The sequence below is a fragment of the Schistocerca piceifrons genome, chromosome 6 (assembly GCF_021461385.2).
Source record: "Schistocerca piceifrons isolate TAMUIC-IGC-003096 chromosome 6, iqSchPice1.1, whole genome shotgun sequence".
In the NCBI taxonomy this organism is placed as follows: Eukaryota; Metazoa; Arthropoda; class Insecta; order Orthoptera; family Acrididae; genus Schistocerca; species Schistocerca piceifrons.
In genome coordinates, this window is record NC_060143.1 from 577,883,080 (window position 1) to 577,907,103 (window position 24,024).

Below are 24,024 nucleotides of genomic sequence, written 5' to 3' on the forward strand. Positions count from 1 at the left end.
GAAATAGCTGGGGGAGTGGTTCCATAAGGTCTTTGAGAGCATCAGTGTCTATGGCATCATGTGGAGATAAATAAAGTGAGCAGACAGTGATCCTCTGACATATATGAATTTCAACTGCAACTGCCTGCAGGGAAATAGTCAGGGGGAGAGCACAGGAGTGGTGCACGTTATGTTAAACACATCATCTCCTCCCTTGGCACTTTCCCAAAGTCAGGTCATCCTTGTGATAGGTCGTATAGCCCCATAGTACATGGGCATGAGACCTTTTAAAATGCGTTTCCAGCAAACTGAAGGACAGGGGACGTTCCTGTGGTAGGAGTTTCAGTACCTCTTAACTTGTTCTGAACCCATTAATGTTCCATGTATGATGGGAGTCATTTATCATGGGTGTAGAATTTTTATCCTGACTTTCTGTCGGGGAAGGGAACCTGCGATGGATGGAGGCTTAGTTTTCGGGTGAGATGACTGCCCAGCTTCAAGGTCCATCGCCTCTGAAGAAGATTCAAGAGAGGCGTCTGAGAGTTTGACGTCTGCATCATTAGATTATGTAATTCTCCTCTCTGTAAGTAGGCGATTATTTTATTTTATTGTCTGGGAAGGCTTCGACGCCTCGGAGCCACAGCCTAGGAAGTCGAAGTTTCTACGCTGGACGGTGGACAGGGCTGGATCTTTGGAGAGGCAGGGAGTGACACAATGTCAGTAAACACAGCATTTTCTGTAGGTCTTGGGGCAGGGCAGCATTCGAAGCAACTTCATGAACGCAAGTGCACTGAAGAACGGAGATAATTGTGCTGTTTATGTAGTAGCACCTGTTTTCTGGACTGGCTGTTTGAAAACGGAAGCAAAGGAGACACAGGACGTGGGCTGCAGCATGGCCTCGTATATTTTTTTGGCTTCACGATATGGGATACAATTTGTTGTTTTCATCCCCTGGATTTTCCATTCTTCAAGAAAGGCAGTACAGTCCTGAGTACAGATAGGGTGATCCCAAAGCAGTTGACATGCTTCGGAGGAGAGGAACAACCAGTTTTATCATGGGCAGCTTCACCAAATCTGCCACAAGTGGATTCTCTCTTACAACCAAGAGTAGTGTTCCCAAAGTGCTGGCGTTTAAAACAGTGCATTGGGTTCGCGAAATAAGGCTGTATGCTCAGGTGAAGGAAACCTGCCTCGACATTCTCTGGCGTTTGTTGCTGTTAAATGCAATGATAAAAGAGTCTGCTTTGACATGACCGGCATCCACACTTTCATGATGTTTTGCACGTCAACAATACCTTCCTGGCACAAGTCAGCTATCAGTTATTCTTGTGGAATGTCAACCAGATCCCTGCAAGTCACAACATCTTTGCTGTAGTTCAAGTTGTTGTGCAGCTCAGTTCCAACTACATACTTTCCGAGGCACTGACCTTGTTGGAGGTTCTCCACTTGTTGGGAACTAGACGTTGCGACCAGCAGGATGCTATTGTACAAGCAGTTAAGAGATTGGAAGGTACCAGCAATGTCTCTAAAGCTTTTCGTATCTGGAATGGTGAAACTTTATTGAAACTACCCTCTTATCTTCTAACTATTATAAACATATTCTGACAAACAGCACGCATTCTGTTACCATTGACTGAGTCAGGAGGAATGGCTACTCAAGACCTCTTGTTAGAATGGGTGTTGGTATCTTCCAGCGGCCCACCTTTCCCGCTGGGAGGAGGGACGAATAGTTTCGAAGGATCCATCCCGGTACCATGAGTAGCTAGGAAATAAAAGTTCACCTACACAGAGCCCACATGCCTATCTAAGCCGTAAACAATTGAGACATTAAAGGTACTCGCAACTGCGAAAAGGACAACCATCAGTTGTAGAATGGAATGGCGACAATGAAAATTGGTGCCGGACCGGTACTCGAACCTGGATTTTCCGCTTATCGCGAGCGGTAGGTTTACCATTTGACTATCCGTGCACCACTCATGGCCAGACCCAAACTTCTATATGTCGTCAATGACGCGTCTGCGACCTGTACTCGTACATCCGTTACGTAGATTCGTGTACAGGTCAGACATTGTACTTGAAAGTCGCTTGCCCAATATCGGCAGACATATAAGATATTACGATGTTGTGTTATTCTGATTACAATGCAAAGTTCCTTTGGACATGTATGCACACCTTGAGAGTGAGTTATTTTTTATAGCGGTTTTTTCTATCCTCGCCACCTGGGCAGCCAAGCCAAGGTCCCTGTTCCCCGTGACACACAACGTTCCACCGCCATGGCGTACGGTGCACGTAGAAGCATGTCAATAGCTTACGGTGACAGAGGCCTGGCAGCACTTACCAGTACCCAGCTCAGGACCCCCGGGGTCGCCAAGCCCATACCCAACAAACAAATGCTGAGCTCATGAGCGCGCCAGACATCGATATCTCTAGCAACAGCAGCACTGCATGTATGAGGGTTCTACACTGAATCAACATCTTGAGATACTCCACAGTGCATATGTTCAAAGCGTCCAAGTGCTGTGAGCCTAACAGTTGGTACAAAGCAATAAGGATCGCCTGAGACAGACTCAGTCTACAGCACACACAAGTTAAAGCAGTCTTTGACGATGGTGCACAGCAGGGGTAGTTACCTCTTTTACCTACTACCCACTTTTGTATCTCCATTATAATAAACTTTTTAATCACCCACCAGGTCCACATTAATGGTAATTTATAAAGTATTATAAAATAAACAAGTAACTTTACTTTTATAAAATTTTTAAAGCAGCAAGTTGAAGCGTACAATAATAATAACCAAATACTTCTACCAAAATGTTATGAAAACATAATGAAAATGTTTTTCAAACTCCTAAAGCCTACGGCGCTCCATGAAAGCTGGAACGCATATCAGTTGGTCTACCACTGGTGAAGAGCATGTGTTGGGACATAAAGTTCATGAGGAGAAGGAGTTAGACAAGTGTATAAGTGTGTGTACATGTGTTATACTTTAGTCTAGTAATATTATTCATATAAAATGAAATTCAGAACAAACAGAGTTGCATACATCATATCTGCATGTTGTAGTGCTGCAAATACGAGTAGTTTGAATGCAATAGATGCTGTATTTAAAGGATAAAAATGTTGTGGAATGATGATTAGGGTTGATACAGAACTAAAAAGAGTGGCTTCGTTAACAACATTGGTACATTTTTTACAGTTAAGAAGGTACAGGAATGTACATAGTTTTCAGTTGACATTGTATCAAGATTGTGTCAAAATATGTATAGCATCGATTAATATTTTTAGAAGTGCAAGTGCAAGTTTTCCACGAGACTTGACAGTTCAGTTGTTGGAGTATCTTAGTAGGTAATACGTTTACAACGTTAGAGACAGACTTGCAGCACAGTTATTGCTATGTCAGAGACACTTAGCGCATTTCACATGGGACGAAACTTAGCAGATCAGCTATTACAATGACAGTTAACGGTTAAACAGTAGAGGTCGTAAAAACATGAGTTTTCAGTTGAAATAAGGTAAATAATTTTAATGTATTGTGCATTATCAACCTTTTTATTCGAAGAGACCAAATGTGTGGCCATTATACCTTTGGTAGTTATGCCGAACTGTAAGATTTTTTTTTATGAATGTATGTGGATCAATGACCGGCGTGTTGTCAGATTGTAGTTAAGGTAACCTCCTACCCCTTTCCTTCCTCTAGTACGTAACTGTTTGAATTACAGCTCCCACACGTCATTATGCCCTTTTTGAACATTATGAGGACGTTTTCTCTTTAGTTCTTCTTCCTCAGGTGCCCGATAATCTAAGAGGAGAGAATTACTCTACGGTCGTCAGCTTCAAGTTTCGCTATTCGCTCACGCACTTTACTACTTTCATCTAGTCGGTTTAACAAACGTTCTTTCACTAAACTGTTTTTTTTTTTTTACTATATGGAAAATTCTGGGAGAATATGGACTAGAAGACTAGAAATACCCTTTATATCACGAGCAGATGAGATCTTTCTCAAAAACTGAGATACGTTTGGGTGAACTGTACAAGATGTCTACGGGAGACTGCACCGCACTGACATTAGTTTCATTGTAACTGTCTACACTTGTGAATCGAGAATTGTCGTTAAAATTAAGACATATACCGAGTGCATTAGAATTTATGTGGGAAATCGCTTAAAATCCCTTAAAAATGCAATGCTGTCCAGAATATTGGAGCGCTTTCTGGTCAAAGTGCACCTGTGATTCAGACGACATTGCTTATAAGGACAGTTAGAATTTAACAGACTGTTGACATGAAGCTTATTATATACATAGTACTGGCTCATACAGATGGGGTACAAATTGGTAGTGACCTTGTTGAAGGAACCACACTGGCATTCGTCAGAGATGAGTTAGAATTCCTGTGCAAACGTCTCGTGTCTTAACCGCTGACCCTGAACCCTGCGGCTCTTAACACTCGTAGAGGCGTCTCCAGCAGACTGGAAGACCAGTGCAGCACTTCCAGGCCGCTTTTACCGTTAAATATAAGCCTGAGGACCGCAGGAAGACGTTCATTCATTGCCACGCCCATGCTTTAGATTCTGATATATTCGGTGCAGTTAGGAAATGACTCACCTAATATTAGAATTTATTTCCCCGTCAGACATTGAACAATAAACCAGAATCTGAATTGCTATTATTTGAGTATACATAGTTTTTATTTCTAGTAATACGTTGCTTTCATACCGTAGTGGAAAACATTTCCTATCCACTGCTTACCGCTGGATTGTCAGCATTTTGTAAGGAATAGTCCAGTGTATTTCCCTCAAACTTCAGTGCGTGTAACTTCGTGGTGAATCCAGCACAAAGTACATCTCTACAGTTTTGAGCAGTTACTTCTTCTTTTTCAAAAGGAGTAGCTTTGAGTTGTTTTAATAAGCAAACTATTGTATTAGGCGAATTTTTTCAAACACCAGAACATTAGCCTAATATACACCCCTGGAAATGGAAAAAAGAACACATTGACACCGGTGTGTCAGACCCACCATACTTGCTCCGGACACTGCGAGAGGGCTGTACAAGCAATGATCACACGCACAGCACAGCAGACACACCAGGAACCGCGGTGTTGGCCGTCGAATGGCGCTAGCTGCGTAGCATTTGTGCACCGCCGCCGTCAGTGTCAGCCAGTTTGCCGTGGCATACGGAGCTCCATCGCAGTCTTTAACACTGGTAGCATGCCGCGACAGCGTGGACATGAACCGTACGTGCAGTTGACGGACTTTGAGCGAGGGCGTATAGTGGGCATGCGGGAGGCCGGGTGGACGTACCGCCGAATTGCTCAACACGTGGGGCGTGAGGTCTCCACAGTACATCGATGTTGTCGCCAGTGGTCGGCGTAAGGTGCACGTGCCCGTCGACCTGGGACCGGACCGCAGCGACGCACGGATACACGCCAAGACCGTAGGATCCTAGGGGACCGCACCGCCACTTCCCAGCAAATTAGGGACACTGTTGCTCCTGGGGTATCGGCGAGGACCATTCGCAACCGTCTCCATGAAGCTGGGCTACGGTCCCGCCCACCGTTAGGCCGTCTTCCGCTCACGCCCCAACATCGTGCAGCCCGCCTCCAGTGGTGTCGCGACAGGCGTCAATGGAGGGACGAATGGAGACGTGTCGTCTTCAGCGATGAGAGTCGCTTCTGCCTTGGTGCCAATGATGGTCGTATGCGTGTTTGGCGCCGTGCAGGTGAGCGCCACAATCAGGACTGCATACGACCGAGGCACACAGGGCCAACACCCGGCATCATGGTGTGGGGAGCGATCTCCTACACTGGCCGTACACCACTGGTGATCGTCGAGGGGACACTGAATAGTGCACGGTACATCCAAACCGTCATCGAACCCATCGTCCTACCTTTCCTAGACCGGCAAGGGAACTTGCTGTTCCAACAGGACAATGCACGTCCGCATGTATCCCGTGCCACCCAACGTGCTCTAGAAGGTGTAAGTCAACTACCCTGGCCAGCAAGATCTCCGGATCTGTCCCCCATTGAGCATGTTTGGGACTGGATGAAGCGTCGTCTCACGCGGTCTGCACGTCCAGCACGAACGCTGGTCCAACTGAGGCGCCAGGTGGAAATGGCATGGCAAGCCGTTCCACAGGACTACATCCAGCATCTCTACGATCGTCTCCATGGGAGAATAGCAGCCTGCATTGCTGCGAAAGGTGGATATACACTGTAATAGTGTCGCCATTGTACATGCTCTGTTGCCTGTGTCTATGTGCCTGTGGTTCTGTCAGTGTGATCATGTGATGTATCTGACCCCAGGAATGTGTCAATAAAGTTTCCCTTTCCTGGGACAATGAATTCACGGTGTTCTTATTTCAATTTCCAGGAGTGTATTATATCACTACAATCCTTTTCAAAAGCCCAATATGTTCGTAGAAGTAGTGTCGTTCACACCAAGGCGTATATACAAGAAAAAATGAGTGGTGTCCTGAAGGCTGTGGCTGAAACTTTTCATCTGTTTACACGTGAGTTACTTAATAAACATATTCTTTCGTTATCACATGCGTAGGTTTTGTAGCTAAATCGATATCTGTAATTTTGTGATTTTCCAAGTTGACTTTTTTTCTAGGTGTCTGTCTTCGGCTGACTCCACGGCAATTTATGAAACGTGTCTGTTATGTGTTGTAATGAGTAGGTGACTTGAAAGTCTAACTCATGTTAATGTTCGAAAATACCTAGCCGTAGGCACAAACCTAGTGCTTCAACAGAAGTACTCCACCAGAAAGTTGTCTGTACCTCTCAAGAAACAACATCAGTTGAGATCATTCAAACGTATCGCCACAAAGTTAAACATAACTATGCTTTCCGGTCTGGATGGCCTTATCTGAGAGTTGTCCAATCAGACATGCCTAAAACTATCCTGAAATTTTTCACACTGGAGGAATACGCTGACAGAAATGCAGTATCAAAATTTTAGCTCCTAAGGCGTGCTGCAAGCATCTTTTATATGTTAAAAGTTATTTTTTCCGCATGAATAACCGCTTATATCAGCGGTTTGTACAGCCCTTCCTGCCTGGTACGCCAGTCGGCGTATAAGCAGACGCAGCCACAACAGGGGAGCTTAGCGCCACCTAGTACAAAGTCCAGACTGCACACACGCGAATTTCAAGCACTTACACCATACCAAAAAATGTCTCAGATCATCAGTTTATGAATAACTTTGAGTTCATATCGAAAAATAGACTGTTGCAGGTGTAATTATTACACAAGTGACATACAGAGATGAGAGAATCGAGGCATAATGTGATGTTACGTTACAGACGTTGTTCGGCAGTCGGAATTTTTCAGTTCCTTGTTCCCTGTTTATTCCCTTTAGTCGTCACGAAAATGTGAAGTGTCTGTAGTATGATGGAAAGCTTTTCCACACGCCAGGCACCCCTGATAAAAGAGAAGTTCATGCGTTTAAGCACTTCACAATATTTATTAGTTTTATTTAGACAACACTGGAACTAAGAAATGATCGTGGCAATTGTTCTGCATATTGTGATATGAACCAGGCGTAAGTGATCAAATTCGTAACATGTGATGATGCAAACTGACAATTTGAATTTTTTTATCGGGAGGCTGAATCACACTATTAGTTCCGGGTGGAATCTGAATTTCTTTTCGCCGCACTACAGAAGACAGAGGTATCAGACACGTCAAAGCCGAGAGCTCAGCAAAAGCAATGAATGATTTTCTACAAATATTAAGAAGACTTTTCGGATGTACCATCTAAAATTATTCTTCATCATTTTTCGCAATTTCTGTATGTCTGTTACGGTATCTTTTCAAATAAAGAGCCCTTTTTTTAATTTTTGGTCCTAGCTTGGTTTGATTTTCCTGAAGACAGATATATAACTGTGGAAACATTTTAGGGGATAACAAGAAGCTTTACTTTCACGTCAGCTGCGAATTTCTAAATAGTATTACCTATAAATGGTATCTTCTCCACATGTTTAATTGAGGTAAGCCTCGTAATTCTGGCTGGAAATCAGCAATGTTAGTATGATTTGGAATTCAGAGTGCCCAGTCTCGTAGATCTCTCTCAGTAACAGTGCATTGACTCTCACGAGGTGTTCAAAGTATTTCAGATACTTCTTCTCTACCACTTTCTTCCATTCATACTATTCACGTACATATTTTACGAAACGAAATTGGCTTCACACAATGCTTAATGTTAAGCGTTTTCCTCCTTGCTTTCTTCCAATAACAGCCCTGACGCCGGCTACGAGCGCTTTTTGCCTGCTGTGTTACGAGGTAAGTAATTTAGCTAGTAATTAATTGTTTTTTGCTGTATATTCTATAGTGTTTTCGCGCATTAGTGTCAGATACACTTGTTAAATTGAATATTTCAGTTTTTATTTGCGTCTGAATAAGAAAAGCGAAGTTTCTGTTTCGACAGTTTCGCGTGTACAAAAACGTTTGTTTACATTCTTAACTGTCAGTGTACAGTACTTAGTATTTAGGTTTATTAGTGTCGTTTAGACTCGATACATTGAAGGTATCAGTTTTTATAGATTTATCACATCATTTTCGCGTGTACAGAAACGTTTGTTAACATTGTAAATACGAGGGATAATCAGCAGGTGAAGCTTACCATAGGTTACCGTTTAATTCTTTAATAATATTCACTAGGTAACCCCTAGCGGTTTACTGAAGGTCACTGTTTTTTTCTTAAGTATTCACTAGATAGCCCCTAGCAGTTCACTGTAGGTCACTGTTTTTTTCTTAAGTATTCACTAGATAGCCCCTAGCAGTTCACTGTAGGTCACTGTTTTTTTCTTAAGTATTCACTAGATAGCCCCTAGCAGTTCACTGTAGGTCACTGTTTTTTTCTTTAGTATTCACTAGATAGCCCCTAGCAGTTTACTGTAGGTCACTGTTCTTTTCTTTAGTATTCACTGGATAGTCCCTAGCAAGAAAATAATTGGGAGCTCCAATGTTAGGCGGGTCGTGGAGCCCCTCAGGAACATGGCGGCTAGGGCGGGGAAGAAGCCCAACGTTCATTCGGCGTGCTTGCCGGGTGGCCTTCTCTGGAATGTGGAACAGGTTCTTCCAGTGGCTATCGAGCGTGCAGGGTGCAGCCAGCTGCAGATTGTTGCACATGTCGGCACCAACGATGCCGGAATTGGTTAGAAAACCAACTCGAGATGGGAACATATTAGATATCTTGGTAACAAACAGACCTGATCCTTTTGAGGAAGTTAGTCTAGAATAAGGTGTTAGCGACCATAATGTTGTTGTGGCTTCTTTGTCAGTGGAAGTTGCAAAAAGACAAAGAAACAGCGTAGAGTTTTCTTGTTTGGGAAAGCAAATAACAGTGTCATTAATGAATTTCTTTATAGTCAGCTCCAAGCATTCACCACGGGACACAAAGATATTGAGCATCATTGGTTGGAATTTGGAGGTATTGTCACTGCCCCGCAGACAAACAGAAATTATGCGAAATGAAAGCAGGTGTCAAAAGATCAATGAGAGATTCTTTTAACGAATTTGAATGCAATATTTTGTCTGTAGATTCTAAAAATAACCCAAAAAATTTTTGGTGGTGCGTAAAATCAATGAACGCTACAACTAATTCAATACCTTCTCTTGCTGACAGTACGGGTAATGTGACGGATGATGATAAACAGAAGTCGAAATTCTAAACTTAGCTTTCAAAAACTCGTTCACGGTAGAGGACTGCAGCACAATTCCCCCTTTACACTATCGGATAAACGCAAGGATGGCTGACATTGTGTTTACCTGTAAGATTTTGTGTTGACTATGCTACAAATATAGCACCATTCCTGTCCATCATCTATCAGAGATCATTGGAACAACGGAAAGTTCCAGGGAACTGGAAGAAGGCCCAGGTCATAGCAATCTATAAAAAGGGTAGAAAATCGGATTGCACATTATTACCGGCCAATTTCAGTGACACCGATCTGCTGTAGAATCATGGAACTTATTTTGTCTTCAGACATAATGATCTTTCTAGACTCTGAGGTGCTCATCTACAGAAACCAGCGTGGTTTTAGGAAACAGCGGTCACGCAAGACACAGCTGGCCCTCTTTGTGCATGATATACGACAGACTCTAGTTAGCGGCTCCCAGGTTGATGTCATACTTCTCGACTTTCGAAAGGCGTTCAACTCAGTTCCGCACTGTCGCTAGGCTCCAAAAAGTGCTCGCTTGCTGTGTATATGATGACATATGCGGTTGGATAGAAAATTTTCTAACAGACAGAGAACAGTATGTCGTCCTGAATGGAGAGACTTCAACAGAAACAAGCGTAACATCAGGTGTGCTCCAGCGCAGTGTAATACGTCCGCTGCATTTTACGATTTACATACAGATTCTGGTTGATGGTACTGACAGCGGCATTAGACTGTTTGCCGATGATAATGTAGTCTAAAAGAAAGTAGTATCACACGAAAGTTGGGAACAAATCAATGAGGATTTGCAGAAAATAAATGCGTGGTGTAATGACTGGCAGTTATCTACAAATATTAGTAAGTGTAACCTACTGCGTACAACGAGGCGAAAATCCCCATTAATGTACGCGTACAAACTAAGTGCCCAGAAGCGGTAACATCAGTCAAGTATCTGGATGTGACTATTCGAAATGATCTCAAACTCTCAGATTATACAAGTAATGGATAAGGCGAACTCTAGATTGCGGTTTATTGGTAGAATCCCGAAGCGATGTAGTCCTTCAACAAAGTAAATTGCTTACAATACTTTAGTTCGTTCAGTCTTAGACTTTAGTTCGTCTGCATTGGACCCTCACCGGTTGGTTCTGATTCAATAGATTGAGAAGGTACAAAGAAGAGCGGCAAGATTCGTGACTGGTACATTTAGCCATCGAGAGAGCGTTACAAATCTCATAGAAAGATTGAAGTGGGACACACTTGCAGATAGACGACGCACTAAACGGAAAAAGCTGCTCACTAAATTCCAAAATCCGATCTTCGCCGAGGATGTAGAGCATATATTATTACCACCAACTTTCAAATCGCGAAATGATCAACATTCATAGACAAGGAAAATTAGAGTTCGTACTGAGGCGTTCAGAGAGTCTTTTTTCCCTCGCGCGATTCGCGAGTGGAAAAGAGGGGGGAGGGGTATATGGCACTGGCGCGAATAGCGTACTCTACCACAAACCGTTTGGTGGCTAGCGGAGTATATATGTAGATGTACTTGTAGAACCCAAAAAATTTATAGCTTTCACTTTTTCACAGGTAACTATTGCTGCACATTTTTTCTTTGGGCTTGGAAGTTTCGACGTTTCTCCATTTATGATCTGGAATTTAGTTAACACGTCACAGTTAAAACCACCATTCATAGAATCCTCAGAGTTATTTCGTGTTGCTTCTATTGTTTCGACAATATCTAACGAAATGTCGACATCATTTGAATGAATGTCCAAGAAATTAACTAATAAATAACACAACGGTAAGTCTTCAGAAGAAGTAGGTGACTTCGATTACATGCCACGTTACTCGTATTTCATATTTGTAAGGCTGAAAACGTTAACTGGGTCACACATTACTGTGAAACTCTGGAAACTGCACAGAGACAGATACTGATTATTAGCAAGCATAGGTGAAGAAATGACAAAGAAAATAAATTCAGTTTTACCTCCATTGTCAATATTTAGCGATACTGCAAAGGCAACTGCTAATTATTATTTATATTAAATGAGTTGTAAGTTAGGATGAATGTTGACTGTGAACAATATATTGTGTCATATAAACTATCAATGGAAAGAGAAGTTCGTATTAGAAATTATGACTGCATTGTGGCATATTATCTGTATACCGATGTGCCACCAACTACGAATATGTGCCCATCGTGTCGCGCATGTGCTGTGTGCTGCAGCTACGGCAGCGGTGTACATTTCTCCAGCCAAATGATGAGATACAAATTTGGCAATTTTCAACATTTTTATTAAATACTTATAGTGCGTCTCAGCACCTACACTTTTGACGTTGGGTTTCTTTCTGCGTATTCTTCCTGATATAAAAATTTCAGGGCAGCTTTCGACATGTCAGATTCGACCAATCTCTCTTGAGTGCAGTAAGAGCTCGAATATTGTTCGTCTAACTAGGGGAGACCGCCAATTGCGAAATTCAGATTCGATTCATACTGCGCATAATAAACGCTCATGGCCAGAGGTGTAATGTGGCAAAGCACCAAGATTCACTTCTCAGCCGTTGTCGAGAAAATCGACAGTTAAAAGCAACCGTTGCAGTGAAATACTCTCTACGATTAATAATTCTCTACAGCGTCGTGGCGCAGCGGTAAGCGCTCTGGTTTGTAATCCGAAGGTCGCCGGATCGAATCTCACGCTATGCAACCTTTTTTTTTTAGTATTTGTTTTTTATAATTCAAATATATATATACACTCCTGGAAATTGAAATAAGAACACCGTGAATTCATTGTCCCAGGAAGGGGAAACTTTATTGACACATTCCTGGGGTCAGATACATCACATGATCACACTGACAGAACCACAGGCACACAGACACAGGCAACAGAGCATGTACAATGTCGGCACTAGTACAGTGTATATCCACCTTTCGCAGCAATGCAGGCTGCTATTCTCCCATGGAGACGATCGTAGAGATGCTGGATGTAGTCCTGTGGAACGGCTTGCCATGCCATTTCCACCTGGCGCCTCAGTTGGACCAGCGTTCGTGCTGGACGTGCAGATCGCGTGAGACGACGCTTCATCCAGTCCCAAACATGCTCAATGGGGGACAGATCCGGAGATCTTGCTGGCCAGGGTAGTTGACTTACACCTTCTAGAGCACGTTGGGTGGCACGGGATACATGCGGACGTGCATTGTCCTGTTGGAACAGCAAGTTCCCTTGCCGGTCTAGGAAAGGTAGGACGATGGGTTCGATGACGGTTTGGATGTACCGTGCACTATTCAGTGTCCCCTCGACGATCACCAGTGGTGTACGGCCAGTGTAGGAGATCGCTCCCCACACCATGATGCCGGGTGTTGGCCCTGTGTGCCTCGGTCGTATGCAGTCCTGATTGTGGCGCTCACGACCATCATTGGCACCAAGGCAGAAGCGACTCTCATCGCTGAAGACGACACGTCTCCATTCGTCCCTCCATTCACGCCTGTCGCGACACCACTGGAGGCGGGCTGCACGATGTTGGGCCGTGAGCGGAAGACGGCCTAACGGTGGGCGGGACCGTAGCCCAGCTTCATGGAGACGGTTGCGAATGGTCCTCGCCGATACCCCAGGAGCAACAGTGTCCCTAATTTGCTGGGAAGTGGCGGTGCGGTCCCCTACGGCACTGCGTAGGATCCTACGGTCTTGGCGTGCATCCGTGCGTCGCTGCGGTCCGGTCCCAGGTCGACGGGCACGTGCACCTTCCGCCGACCACTGGCGACAACATCGATGTACTGTGGAGACCTCACGCCCCACGTGTTGAGCAATTCGGCGGTACGTCCACCCGGCCTCCCGCATGCCCACTATACGCCCTCGCTCAAAGTCCGTCAACTGCACATACGCTTCACGTCCACGCTGTCGCGGCATGCTACCAGTGTTAAAGACTGCGCTGGAGCTCCGTATGCCACGGCAAACTGGCTGACACTGACGGCGGCGGTGCACAAATGCTGCGCAGCTAGCGCCATTCGACGGCCAACACCGCGGTTCCTGGTGTGTCCGCTGTGCCGTGCGTGTGATCATTGCTTGTACAGCCCTCTCGCAGTGTCCGGAGCAAGTATGGTGGGTCTGACAACCGGTGTCAATGTGTTCTTTTTTCCATTTCCAGTAGTATATATATATAATTCCCGGCAATCAGTTGCAACAATTATGCATATAATAAGTTGTTGAAAGTCGTTTGTCGTGGAAAAACTGGCGACTTCGAACATCATTATGTTTTCCGCAAACAAAGTTGTATTTCACAAATGTTATTAATTGTCTTCATAATGTTAACCACGCATAGTTAACGGAAGACGTAGAAACGATATTCCGAAACGAATACGTATAGCGTAAGTCAAACGTTCGAATTAGGATAGAGACCCCACGAACAAACATGCATAAGCAATTCATTTATATATATATATATATTTGAATTACAAAAAACTAATAATAAAAAAAAAATTGCATCCGACGACCTTCGGATTACGAACCCGAGCGCTTACCGCTGCGCCACGACGCTGTAGAAAACTACAAATCGTCGAGAGTACTTCACCGCAACGGTTTCTTTTAACTGTCGATTTTCTCGACAACGGCTGAGAAGTGCATCTTGGTGCTTTGCCACATTACACCTCTGGCCATGAGCTTTTATTATGCGCAGTATGAATCGAATCTGAATTTCAGAATTGGCGGCCTCCCCTTGTAACTACATCACCAGAAAGGTGTTTGTACGTCGGTTTGCTCACTTCCCTCCGGTACAGACAGCCTCATATCAGGTTGCACAGCCATTGCACAGGTGTGGTCTAACTAAGGATAGTGTCATATCAGCACGATTAGGATGCATGTGTCCTTAGTGGTCCCGCACATGGGCAGGCATCAGTGGTGGGGAGAGTGTGAGGCGCCGCATACGGCTGGGGAGGGGTATTCTGCGCGGAACTAGTGCGCGGACAGACTGGTGCGGCGCGCTCTGCAGCAGTCCTGGGTTCGGCAGCTCTTGCGCCTTCTGGCACACGTCAGTGCAGAGGCCAGCGACGTGGTGCACCAGCTACTGTGGTCTGAAGATGTCCTCAGCTTTTTAATAAAGTGTCAGTAAGCATTCTTTGTCCTGTCCGTCCTACTACACACACAGTGGTAATTGCTTAAACACTGTAATTGTCTAAAAAAAAGACAATTTTTATAGTGACTCACAGAAGTGGGCTATCTTCAATTTCCCACCACATTAAACTTAGCTGAAGTGGGCTAGTACCACTTGTTTAAACTTAGCACAATTCTGTCAGATCCGTCATCTTCGATTTTTTTAATTTCCCACCATTTTATACTTGGCACAACTAGCACTAGTTCAGGCATCTTGGGTTCTGATGGCAGAGGAGTGGATGTACGAGTGAAGGAAATATCTGGAAATGGCGCACAACGTTGTAGGGAAAGTGGGTCAGAGGAAAGCTGGCCTGAAATCGCAATTTCCATCTACTGATGATGATAATGCTGATGATGACGTGGTACACTTTGCATGTTTGATGTAGGCAGAACTACAGTACAGCAAACAATGTACATTGGTGAATGGGAATGGAAAATTATTAGTGAGTCTTACATTACACTATTTTTAAGTTTGTTATTTATCAATGGGACACGCTTATATTTACCCAGTAAAATTTCTGTGTCATGCAGTAAGTATATACTATATCATATATTCGCAAATACTTACAGAAACCAAGTAAGAAAGAGAACGTAAAAGCTAATATGCCAGGGACACTGATATCACTACAGATACAGACAAGGCATGAGTTTGGATTGGCGAAACGCGGGAAAGTAATACACTGAATTCTTTCAAGGGAAGCATCCCAACATTTTCCTGAAGAAATTTAGGAAAACTGCGGAATCCTACAGATGAGTGGCCAGAAGAGGTCTTAATCACACATTTGACCCAAATTTTAGGCTATTACCTACGGTTTATAATACAAATTTCACAACCAAAAAAATGGTTCAAATGGCTCTGAGCACTATGGGGCTTAACTTCTGAGGTCATCAGTCCCCTAGAACTTAGAACTACTTAAACCTAACTAACCTACAGATATTACACACATCCATGCCCGAGGCAGGATTCGAACCTGCGGCCGTAGCGGTCGCGCGGTTCCAGACTGTAACGCCTAGGACCGCTTGGCCACTCCGGCCGGCTATTTCACAACCACGCTGACTCGAAGTTACGTGTTTGGAGAACAAATATCAGGGCTGTCATTCGTTTTATGTGTGTTGTTAAACTAAATGCGCATCTTCAGTAAACGCCTGTAACTGGTCAATAGTGATGCAGTAATAATGCACCCTTAGATACTGACTGCTCGCTGTAAATATTTATTCATAATATTGTCTCAGACACTTCGCACAAGTAAGAAGAAACAAGAGTAATTGAGTCATGATAATTTCGTTAAACGTTACTCACACGTAATGAATGGGGTAATGAGGTGGCCATAACATGAAATGATGTCCGTGAAGTAACACTCAAAGCTCCTCAACGCCGATGTTATACATACGTCACGCTAAATCACACTTTTGTGGCAGGACGGTACTTGTGCTCTGCATCCGTACTTTTCGTGTGCAGATGCTTTAACCACTGCGCTATCTGAACATTATCCAGACATAAGTGAAACTTCTATTGACATTAATATTCCTTCTCATTAATTCTGAAGACTATGAACAGCAATTCTGCCTCGATATATTCGGTATACTATAGGTTCAGCTACTCTCAAAGGTTTCTGTAACACAGTTTCATGCCCCTGAAACGTTACTGATTTCATCCTGCTGCACCTGCATTCCCTTCTACTCAGTGAATTTCATTCCATACCTATGTATCCCTTGAAGAAGAGCAAGATAAAGTCCTCCACCAAATCCATGCCAGCTCCCCCCCCCCCCCCACCACCACCCCAGTGATGCTACACCCACAAACTCCATTGGAGAACCACTGGGAGCACTGTTCAGAAATCGTGGGTGGGGCATCAGTGACAATGAAAGTTCACTTTAGGTAGCCTGACTGTTAAGGTGATCTCTCGGCTGTCGGTGTGCCACAATACTTCAGCAGTCACGACACCGGGGGTGGAAAGCTGTGCAGAACGACTGACCCCTACTGTTGCCCCCGGTATGCGAGAGCGGGTCCAGGGTGGGGAGGTGCCGCGGCAGCTACTCACTTGAAGCGCCAGTACTCTGGCTGGCTGTGTGACCAGCGCCTGTGGCCCGCGTAGGCGGACCCACGCAGGTTTCCCAGCATGACGTCATACCCCGCGTTGGACAAAGGTTTCACTGTTGGCAACAGAAAAAGTACTGTCATTCACACATTTCATCAGGCTCTTTTCCAAAAAATCTGTGTGCACAGGTAGGTGTTGTCCAACAAATGGTCCATCAACATACTTAGCCTGCCATTCCCCTTTCCACTTCCAGTAAGAACTCTAACAAGCTTTAGAAATGTCGTGTTGGCACTTTTGTCTTCTTTAGGAGTAAGAGGTTTCAAGTCCCACTGGTCATGATATTGTTGGAGATGGAATGAACGTTGGTCTTGTTTTGATGGACACTTCAGACATTTGTCTGTAGTCATGTAGACAAATTTTGGAAAACTAAGATCCCTATAATTGGTTGCACATTGAACCCTGGTTCTCCAGAATGTGACTACTGTGCCGTATAATACTGTGCACTTTTTTCAGTAGCTGTGCGGCAAGTACAGTCTGCGGATAACTCTGTAAATATAATCCCATATAGAAACTTTGTGGGCACTTACGCTGCGAAATGGTACCAGCTCTCAACAGATGGCACGAATCTCTTCATTCTATTGTGCAACATTACTTCATTTTGGTACTGTAAATTTTTATTTCGTTTGTAATATTATCAAGCTAAATGAAATACAGTTATTGCAGATATGTAACCTGTTTGGTTTACTGATGATGAACATTGTGCTTGATATCTTTAACGATGAATAAATTAATAAGTAATAGAAGTTAATGTTCAAAATGAAATCTACAACTCACTAATTACAAATGAATGAGAATATCGAGAAAAAACCAGGGTACCTTATTGGTAATTGTGAACTTGAACAAAGCTTCAAAAATAAAACTGGAAAGAGATGTCTGAAATCGCTAAAACTATAAGATGGATCATTAACAATAATAGAATATAAATTAATAGTGACTATCAAGTAGTTGTACACTATGACCCTTTGTGGGACAATATTTACAGTTTGTTACATGATGCAGAATTTGGATAATGCATAAAGTAAAAGAATTTCATGAAAATATTTATATAATTATAATAGGAGTCATAATCATTTTCCACATCACTAATTACCAAATTACCTTTCCAGTAAAGATCACAAAACAACTAATCCATAGAAAGTCTAAACCCAAATGGCCACGGCACATTGTGTGAGGGTTTGTACTCCAGATTAGGGTTACCAGGGAATGAAAGTTGTATTTGCTATTTAGATGACGTTTCCTACTATGCACCTGCTGGAACACTTCCCACTAACGCCTTCCAACGTTGATAACTGCAGCCTTAGTAGTAGTGAGGCTGTGGGGGTACTGGTGTAGTCTGCACTACTGTGAGATTTCTCATTTCATATAACATCACAATGACATGCGATTTTACCATATTTCCCCCTACCCCATCTCTCTGATGTCGCAGGAAAACAATTCTATTTATAAACAGGCAGGAAATTCAAAGCTGATGGGAAATTGGAAAGAGACCAACTGTGCTAATGGGTTTGTCCCACTTCTCTGATGTCTCAAGCCACTTGTCCTAAGTGAAATATGATGAGAAATTAAAAAATCCTAGACTAACAATTGTCCAGTTGGTATGTAATTAAAGAATCCAAGATGGTGGACTGTGGGATACTGGCACAGCCTGTATAGTTGCCAGTCTATTTAGCTCCAAGATGCTAATCCAAAATGGCGGATCTGGGAACCCTGGCGCATCTTGCATTTTTTGTATATTTTTCCCAACCATATGACATCAGAACTCAAGATGGCTAAACTGTGGATACTAGTGGAACCTGCATGGTTGCCAGGACACTTGCACTAGGTATAGAATGCAAGACAGTTGAGCCTACATAGCTGTAAGATTTCACATTTTTTAAGTCTCAGATCGTATCATAATTTTAAAATGGTATAAAATTCTAAAATTCACTTATCTCTATGTTTAAAACTCATACAGAGTATACGCTTAAACAATTTCTCCCACTGCAGTTCCTCTAAGTCCACATGTGATGTGTCAAAACAATTTCCCCTAACGACTTGCTAGCCAGTTAGTGCTCTTATCACTACCCCTGGAGTAGGATAGCGATGGTTATATCTTTATTTAAAACGAATGTGGTGGAAAGAGCACCCTTCCACAGTCAGAGTGACTGCACACGCCCTCCAACTATGCTACTGCCGGAAGCCAAGTCTCCCCACTATGGCAGTTCAGATATGAGGGAATGAGACACATGCAGAGAGCAAAGAATTACCCCTCCCCCCCCCACAGCATCCAGCCAAATAGCGTTGTATGGCTCCCACTAGTCCAGGTTGCCCACATACAACCTGGGTTGTGGTGTCACAGTGCTGGCTGCCATGCAGTTGCCATTGTGTGATGTTTGGCACATATCATGATACCTGATGCAACCACTGTCATGCTGCCTGACAATGTATGAAGCACAATATAAACATTTCTTTCCCATGAAAGTCGTAACTTGTGTCTGAGTCTGCCTGTTAATTTGTTATTTCAGCTATGCTAGTCGCAACTGACCTACTTCCTACAACATGAAAATCCACTTAGCATTCACCAAGGATGTAACATAGAAAAGCACTTAGACATGCTATTTCTGGTCTACAGAACCTGTAGCGCTATCTATAAATGACCTACTTTCCCCCAATTATGTTTCAGTTTCTTATTCACTTGCTAAGAATGTAAAGTTCTATTCTGTGGCATCAGAGACTTTCATTATTTATCATACTCTACACACACACACACACACACACACACACAAACACACACACACAGATATATATATATATATATATATATATATATATATATATATATATATATATATGATGGACAGATTTAGGTGCAGTTAAAGTAATGCTATTCATCAAATAATAAATGGAGGTCACAAACCTTCTGACGTGATAAAGAATATTTTGACTCAGTAAGTAAATGCAGAGACTTGACGGTGGTCAATGTACGAAAACATGTGCTTGGTGTGGCACAGCTGGTATAGTCATATTACTTGTAGTAATCATATGTGCATCCTGTAAGTTCAAAATCAGGACCTACAGTCTTCTACCCTACTAAAGCTTCAAACAATAGGTACCTTACTAAGTGCAATAGATCAACCCCACACACAATTGTTTTTATGAAGCTACCTTTTATATATATATATATATATATATATATATATATATATATATATATATATATACTCCTGGAAATTGAAATAAGAACACCGTGAATTCATTGTCCCAGGAAGGGGAAACTTTATTGACACATTCCTGGGGTCAGATACATCACATGATCACACTGACAGAACCACAGGCACATAGACACAGGCAACAGAGCATGCACAATGTCGGCACTAGTACAGTGTATATCCACCTTTCGCAGCAATGCAGGCTGCTATTCTCCCATGGAGACGATCGTAGAGATGCTGGATGTAGTCCTGTGGAACGGCTTGCCATGCCATTTCCACCTGGCGCCTCAGTTGGACCAGCGTTCGTGCTGGACGTGCAGACCGCGTGAGACGACGCTTCATCCAGTCCCAAACATGCTCAATGGGGGATAGATCCGGAGATCTTGCTGGCCAGGGTAGTTGACTTACACCTTCTAGAGCACGTTGGGTGGCACGGGATACATGCGGACGTGCATTGTCCTGTTGGAACAGCAAGTTCCCTTGCCGGTCTAGGAAAGGTAGGACGATGGGTTCGATGACGGTTTGGATGTACCGTGCACTATTCAGTGTCCCCTCGACGATCACCAGTGGTGTACGGCCAGTGTAGGAGATCGCTCCCCACACCATGATGCCGGGTGTTGGCCCTGTGTGCCTCGGTCGTATGCAGTCCTGATTGTGGCGCTCACCTGCACGGCGCCAAACACGCATACGACCATCATTGGCACCAAGGCAGAAGCGACTCTCATCGCTGAAGACGACACGTCTCCATTCGTCCCTCCATTGACGCCTGTCGCGACACCACTGGAGGCGGGCTGCACGATGTTGGGCCGTGAGCGGAAGACGGCCTAACGGTGGGCGGGACCGTAGCCCAGCTTCATGGAGACGGTTGCGAATGGTCCTCGCCGATACCCCAGGAGCAACAGTGTCCCTAATTTGCTGGGAAGTGGCGGTGCGGTCCCCTACGGCACTGCGTAGGATCCTACGGTCTTGGCGTGCATCCGTGCGTCGCTGCGGTCCGGTCCCAGGTCGACGGGCACGTGCACCTTCCGCCGACCACTGGCGACAACATCGATGTACTGTGGAGACCTCACGCCCCACGTGTTGAGCAATTCGGCGGTACGTCCACCCGGCCTCCCGCATGCCCACTATACGCCCTCGCTCAAAGTCCGTCAACTGCACATACGGTTCACGTCCACGCTGTCGCGGCATGCTACCAGTGTTAAAGACTGCGCTGGAGCTCCGTATGCCACGGCAAACTGGCTGACACTGACGGCGGCGGTGCACAAATGCTGCGCAGCTAGCGCCATTCGACGGCCAACACCGCGGTTCCTGGTGTGTCCGCTGTGCCGTGCGTGTGATCAGTGCTTGTACAGCCCTCTCGCAGTGTCCGGAGCAAGTATGGTGGGTCTGACACACCGGTGTCAATGTGTTCTTTTTTCCATTTCCAGGAGTATATATATATATATATATATATATATATATATATATATATATATATATATATATGCTGAGGGTGGTGATGATGGTAAAAGTTGTACTTAGGAGAGGTTTTGCTACGGCCTTTTATATTTTGCTGGATATTTTGGTACAGTTTGGAAGCATGTTGACACAATGCTTTTTGCTGTAACGTTAATGTAAATCTTCATTGGAAATTTTTTATGCTTCATATGAAATACTCATAATTGGACATATTTCAGTACCCTATAGTGAGCTCTCACCATACACTCCTCTATTTGCTAATCTCAAGATGAGAAAGTAAATGGCGTTGGTAGGACATCTGACTATGACTTCAAGCTAGGTGCAACTTTTGAGAAATTACATTATTGCGGCACTAAAGTGATATTATCCCCTATATAGTGGTGTAGCTGTGTGACAACCCAACTGAAATTGCAGGCATGAATGCTTTCAATACTCGAACGCCCACAGTATTCCTAGGTTATCACAAAGTCACTTCAGGGGCTGTACCATGCACACTGAAAATTCTCTATGAAACGAAATCCATTCACATCCATGAGCTCAGAGGTCATCTTGTCTCTACATGTATTCGTTCTTGAATATATTTGCTTCAATGAGGCGAATAGTTTTACTCGTTCTACAAACACAGCAGGAAATAATGTGTATATGACCGACTTGCCCATGCTTATCATTCACAAATAAATTATATTATTAATTTTCGGTATACTTCTGAAAGAAATTATGAGCTGACATATTGCATATTTTGAAACACAAATTAACGGCTTTCTGTGGTAAACTATCTGTTGGCTGCACGAATCCCTTACGTATTTTTTTTACTGAGAAATTACTAAAATAGATCGTTGCTACTGTTTCTATAAGGGGGACTCAGGTTTGTTACCTGGCCCAGCCATATTAATTTGGGTTTTCGAAAGTTATGCCACATAATTACAGGTAACTGTTGCCATGTCTTGACAGCAGAAATAACTATAACATTCTTCTTCTTCTATCCATTATTAATAATTTGAGAGTAAAGTCTCATTCAGTAAATATTTATAGTCATTCATTATTAGTACTGTACACTATATTTAAATATTATTTACCTAATGGAACGGCATGGTCATGTGGCGACACTGCAGTGATCATGAGGGGAAGAAAATAAATAATAAATGCTTGTAAGAAATATAATAAAAGGAGTAATAATGAAACATAACTGATGTCAAGAAAGCTGTAAGGGAAGGCTGTATCCTATCAATGTTTCCAGCTGGTATCTACAAGACGCAGTGGAGAGAGTCAAAGAAAATATTTTGACAAAAAAGTATAGAGGGAAGAGGTATGAAATATGAGCCTCATAGACCTCACAGTGCTACTGCTAGATAGTGTTGAATGGGTCACACCATCACAAACCACAAACTGACTGAGGATAAACTAGACAACAGAGTAAGTATTCTGATATTAATAATTGACTTTATATCAAGGTAGAAATTGTAGACGCCATAGTCAGAAAAACATCATAATATGGGAGAGACTTCCATACTGTTTGGGAATAAAAGATAAAGTCGTATTAGAGGAGAATGTTAAGAACTACATGAATGGATAAATTACTAAATAAAAAGGTACTAGAAAGATAAGACCAGTGTGACACTGTCACTAATTTTGGGCGTCAACATGAGGAAGGCACTGCAGCATTATGTGAAGCGAGCAGCCTGTTCGCTCACCACAAGATGGGTCAGGTTGAGCTGCGACAGCAGAAAAGCAGTGCAGCTGTGAACGAGACTGAGGAAAGTACCCACACTATGGGACCACAAAGGTAATGGTGCCCCTTGAAGGAACGTATTGGCAGAATGTAGTTGCCATCAGCCACTATAGTTTGTACTATTGATTCTAGCATAGTTATGTACATGTCTGGCAGCAACCTACAAGACACCAGGGCACGCAACTCTCCGCCACATCATTGGTCAGTGAGCACCCGATATCAGTCTGGGCAGCCACTACAACGAGCCAAAGCCATGGAGCTAAGTCAGCATCTATTAATTTGGAGCAGTACGACAGAAGAGCCATCTCCAGCCGCAACAACAGCAGCCAAACTAGTGTCTTGGGCGACAGCAACTCATGGTAGTACGACTGTCATCCATCCACACTAGAGTGAGCTTCTCTTCCAGCAGCAGCAGACCTCTACGAGAATCAGGGCAGACATTCACAAGGCTGACTTATTTTGCATGTGGCTGCACAGCGCCACCTGGGGCACATGTTGCTAAGTGAAGCAAACAGTGCCTACAGAGTAGGACACAGATGGAACACATCCAGCACACCACCACCACTGCAACTAATGGCGCTGTCAGTGGACCATCAGCCAGTGGAAGGAGAGGGGGGAGTGGGGGGGGGGGGGGAAGGGGGATGCCTGTGGTGTCACACAGTGCACGAGGTTGTAGTATAAATCTGAATTCATATGTTTTACGTTTCACCCGAAATTCCCTTGCTAACACTGGCCAGCACTACTTTCGCAACACCCTGCCACTGCACCAGC

The 24,024-nt window shown here is 43.7% G+C and overlaps 1 protein-coding gene across 1 annotated transcript in view; it reads right to left on the reverse strand.

Moving 5' to 3' along the window:
- The window catches only part of LOC124802680 (lipase 3-like), a 268,556-nt gene that overhangs the window by 128,619 nt on the left and 115,913 nt on the right, over nucleotides 1-24,024 (reverse strand). The window contains exon 4 of the mRNA XM_047263609.1: nucleotides 16,822-16,933. Coding sequence (XP_047119565.1) covers nucleotides 16,822-16,933 — 112 coding nt within the window. The remainder of the gene's footprint in view (nucleotides 1-16,821; nucleotides 16,934-24,024) is intronic.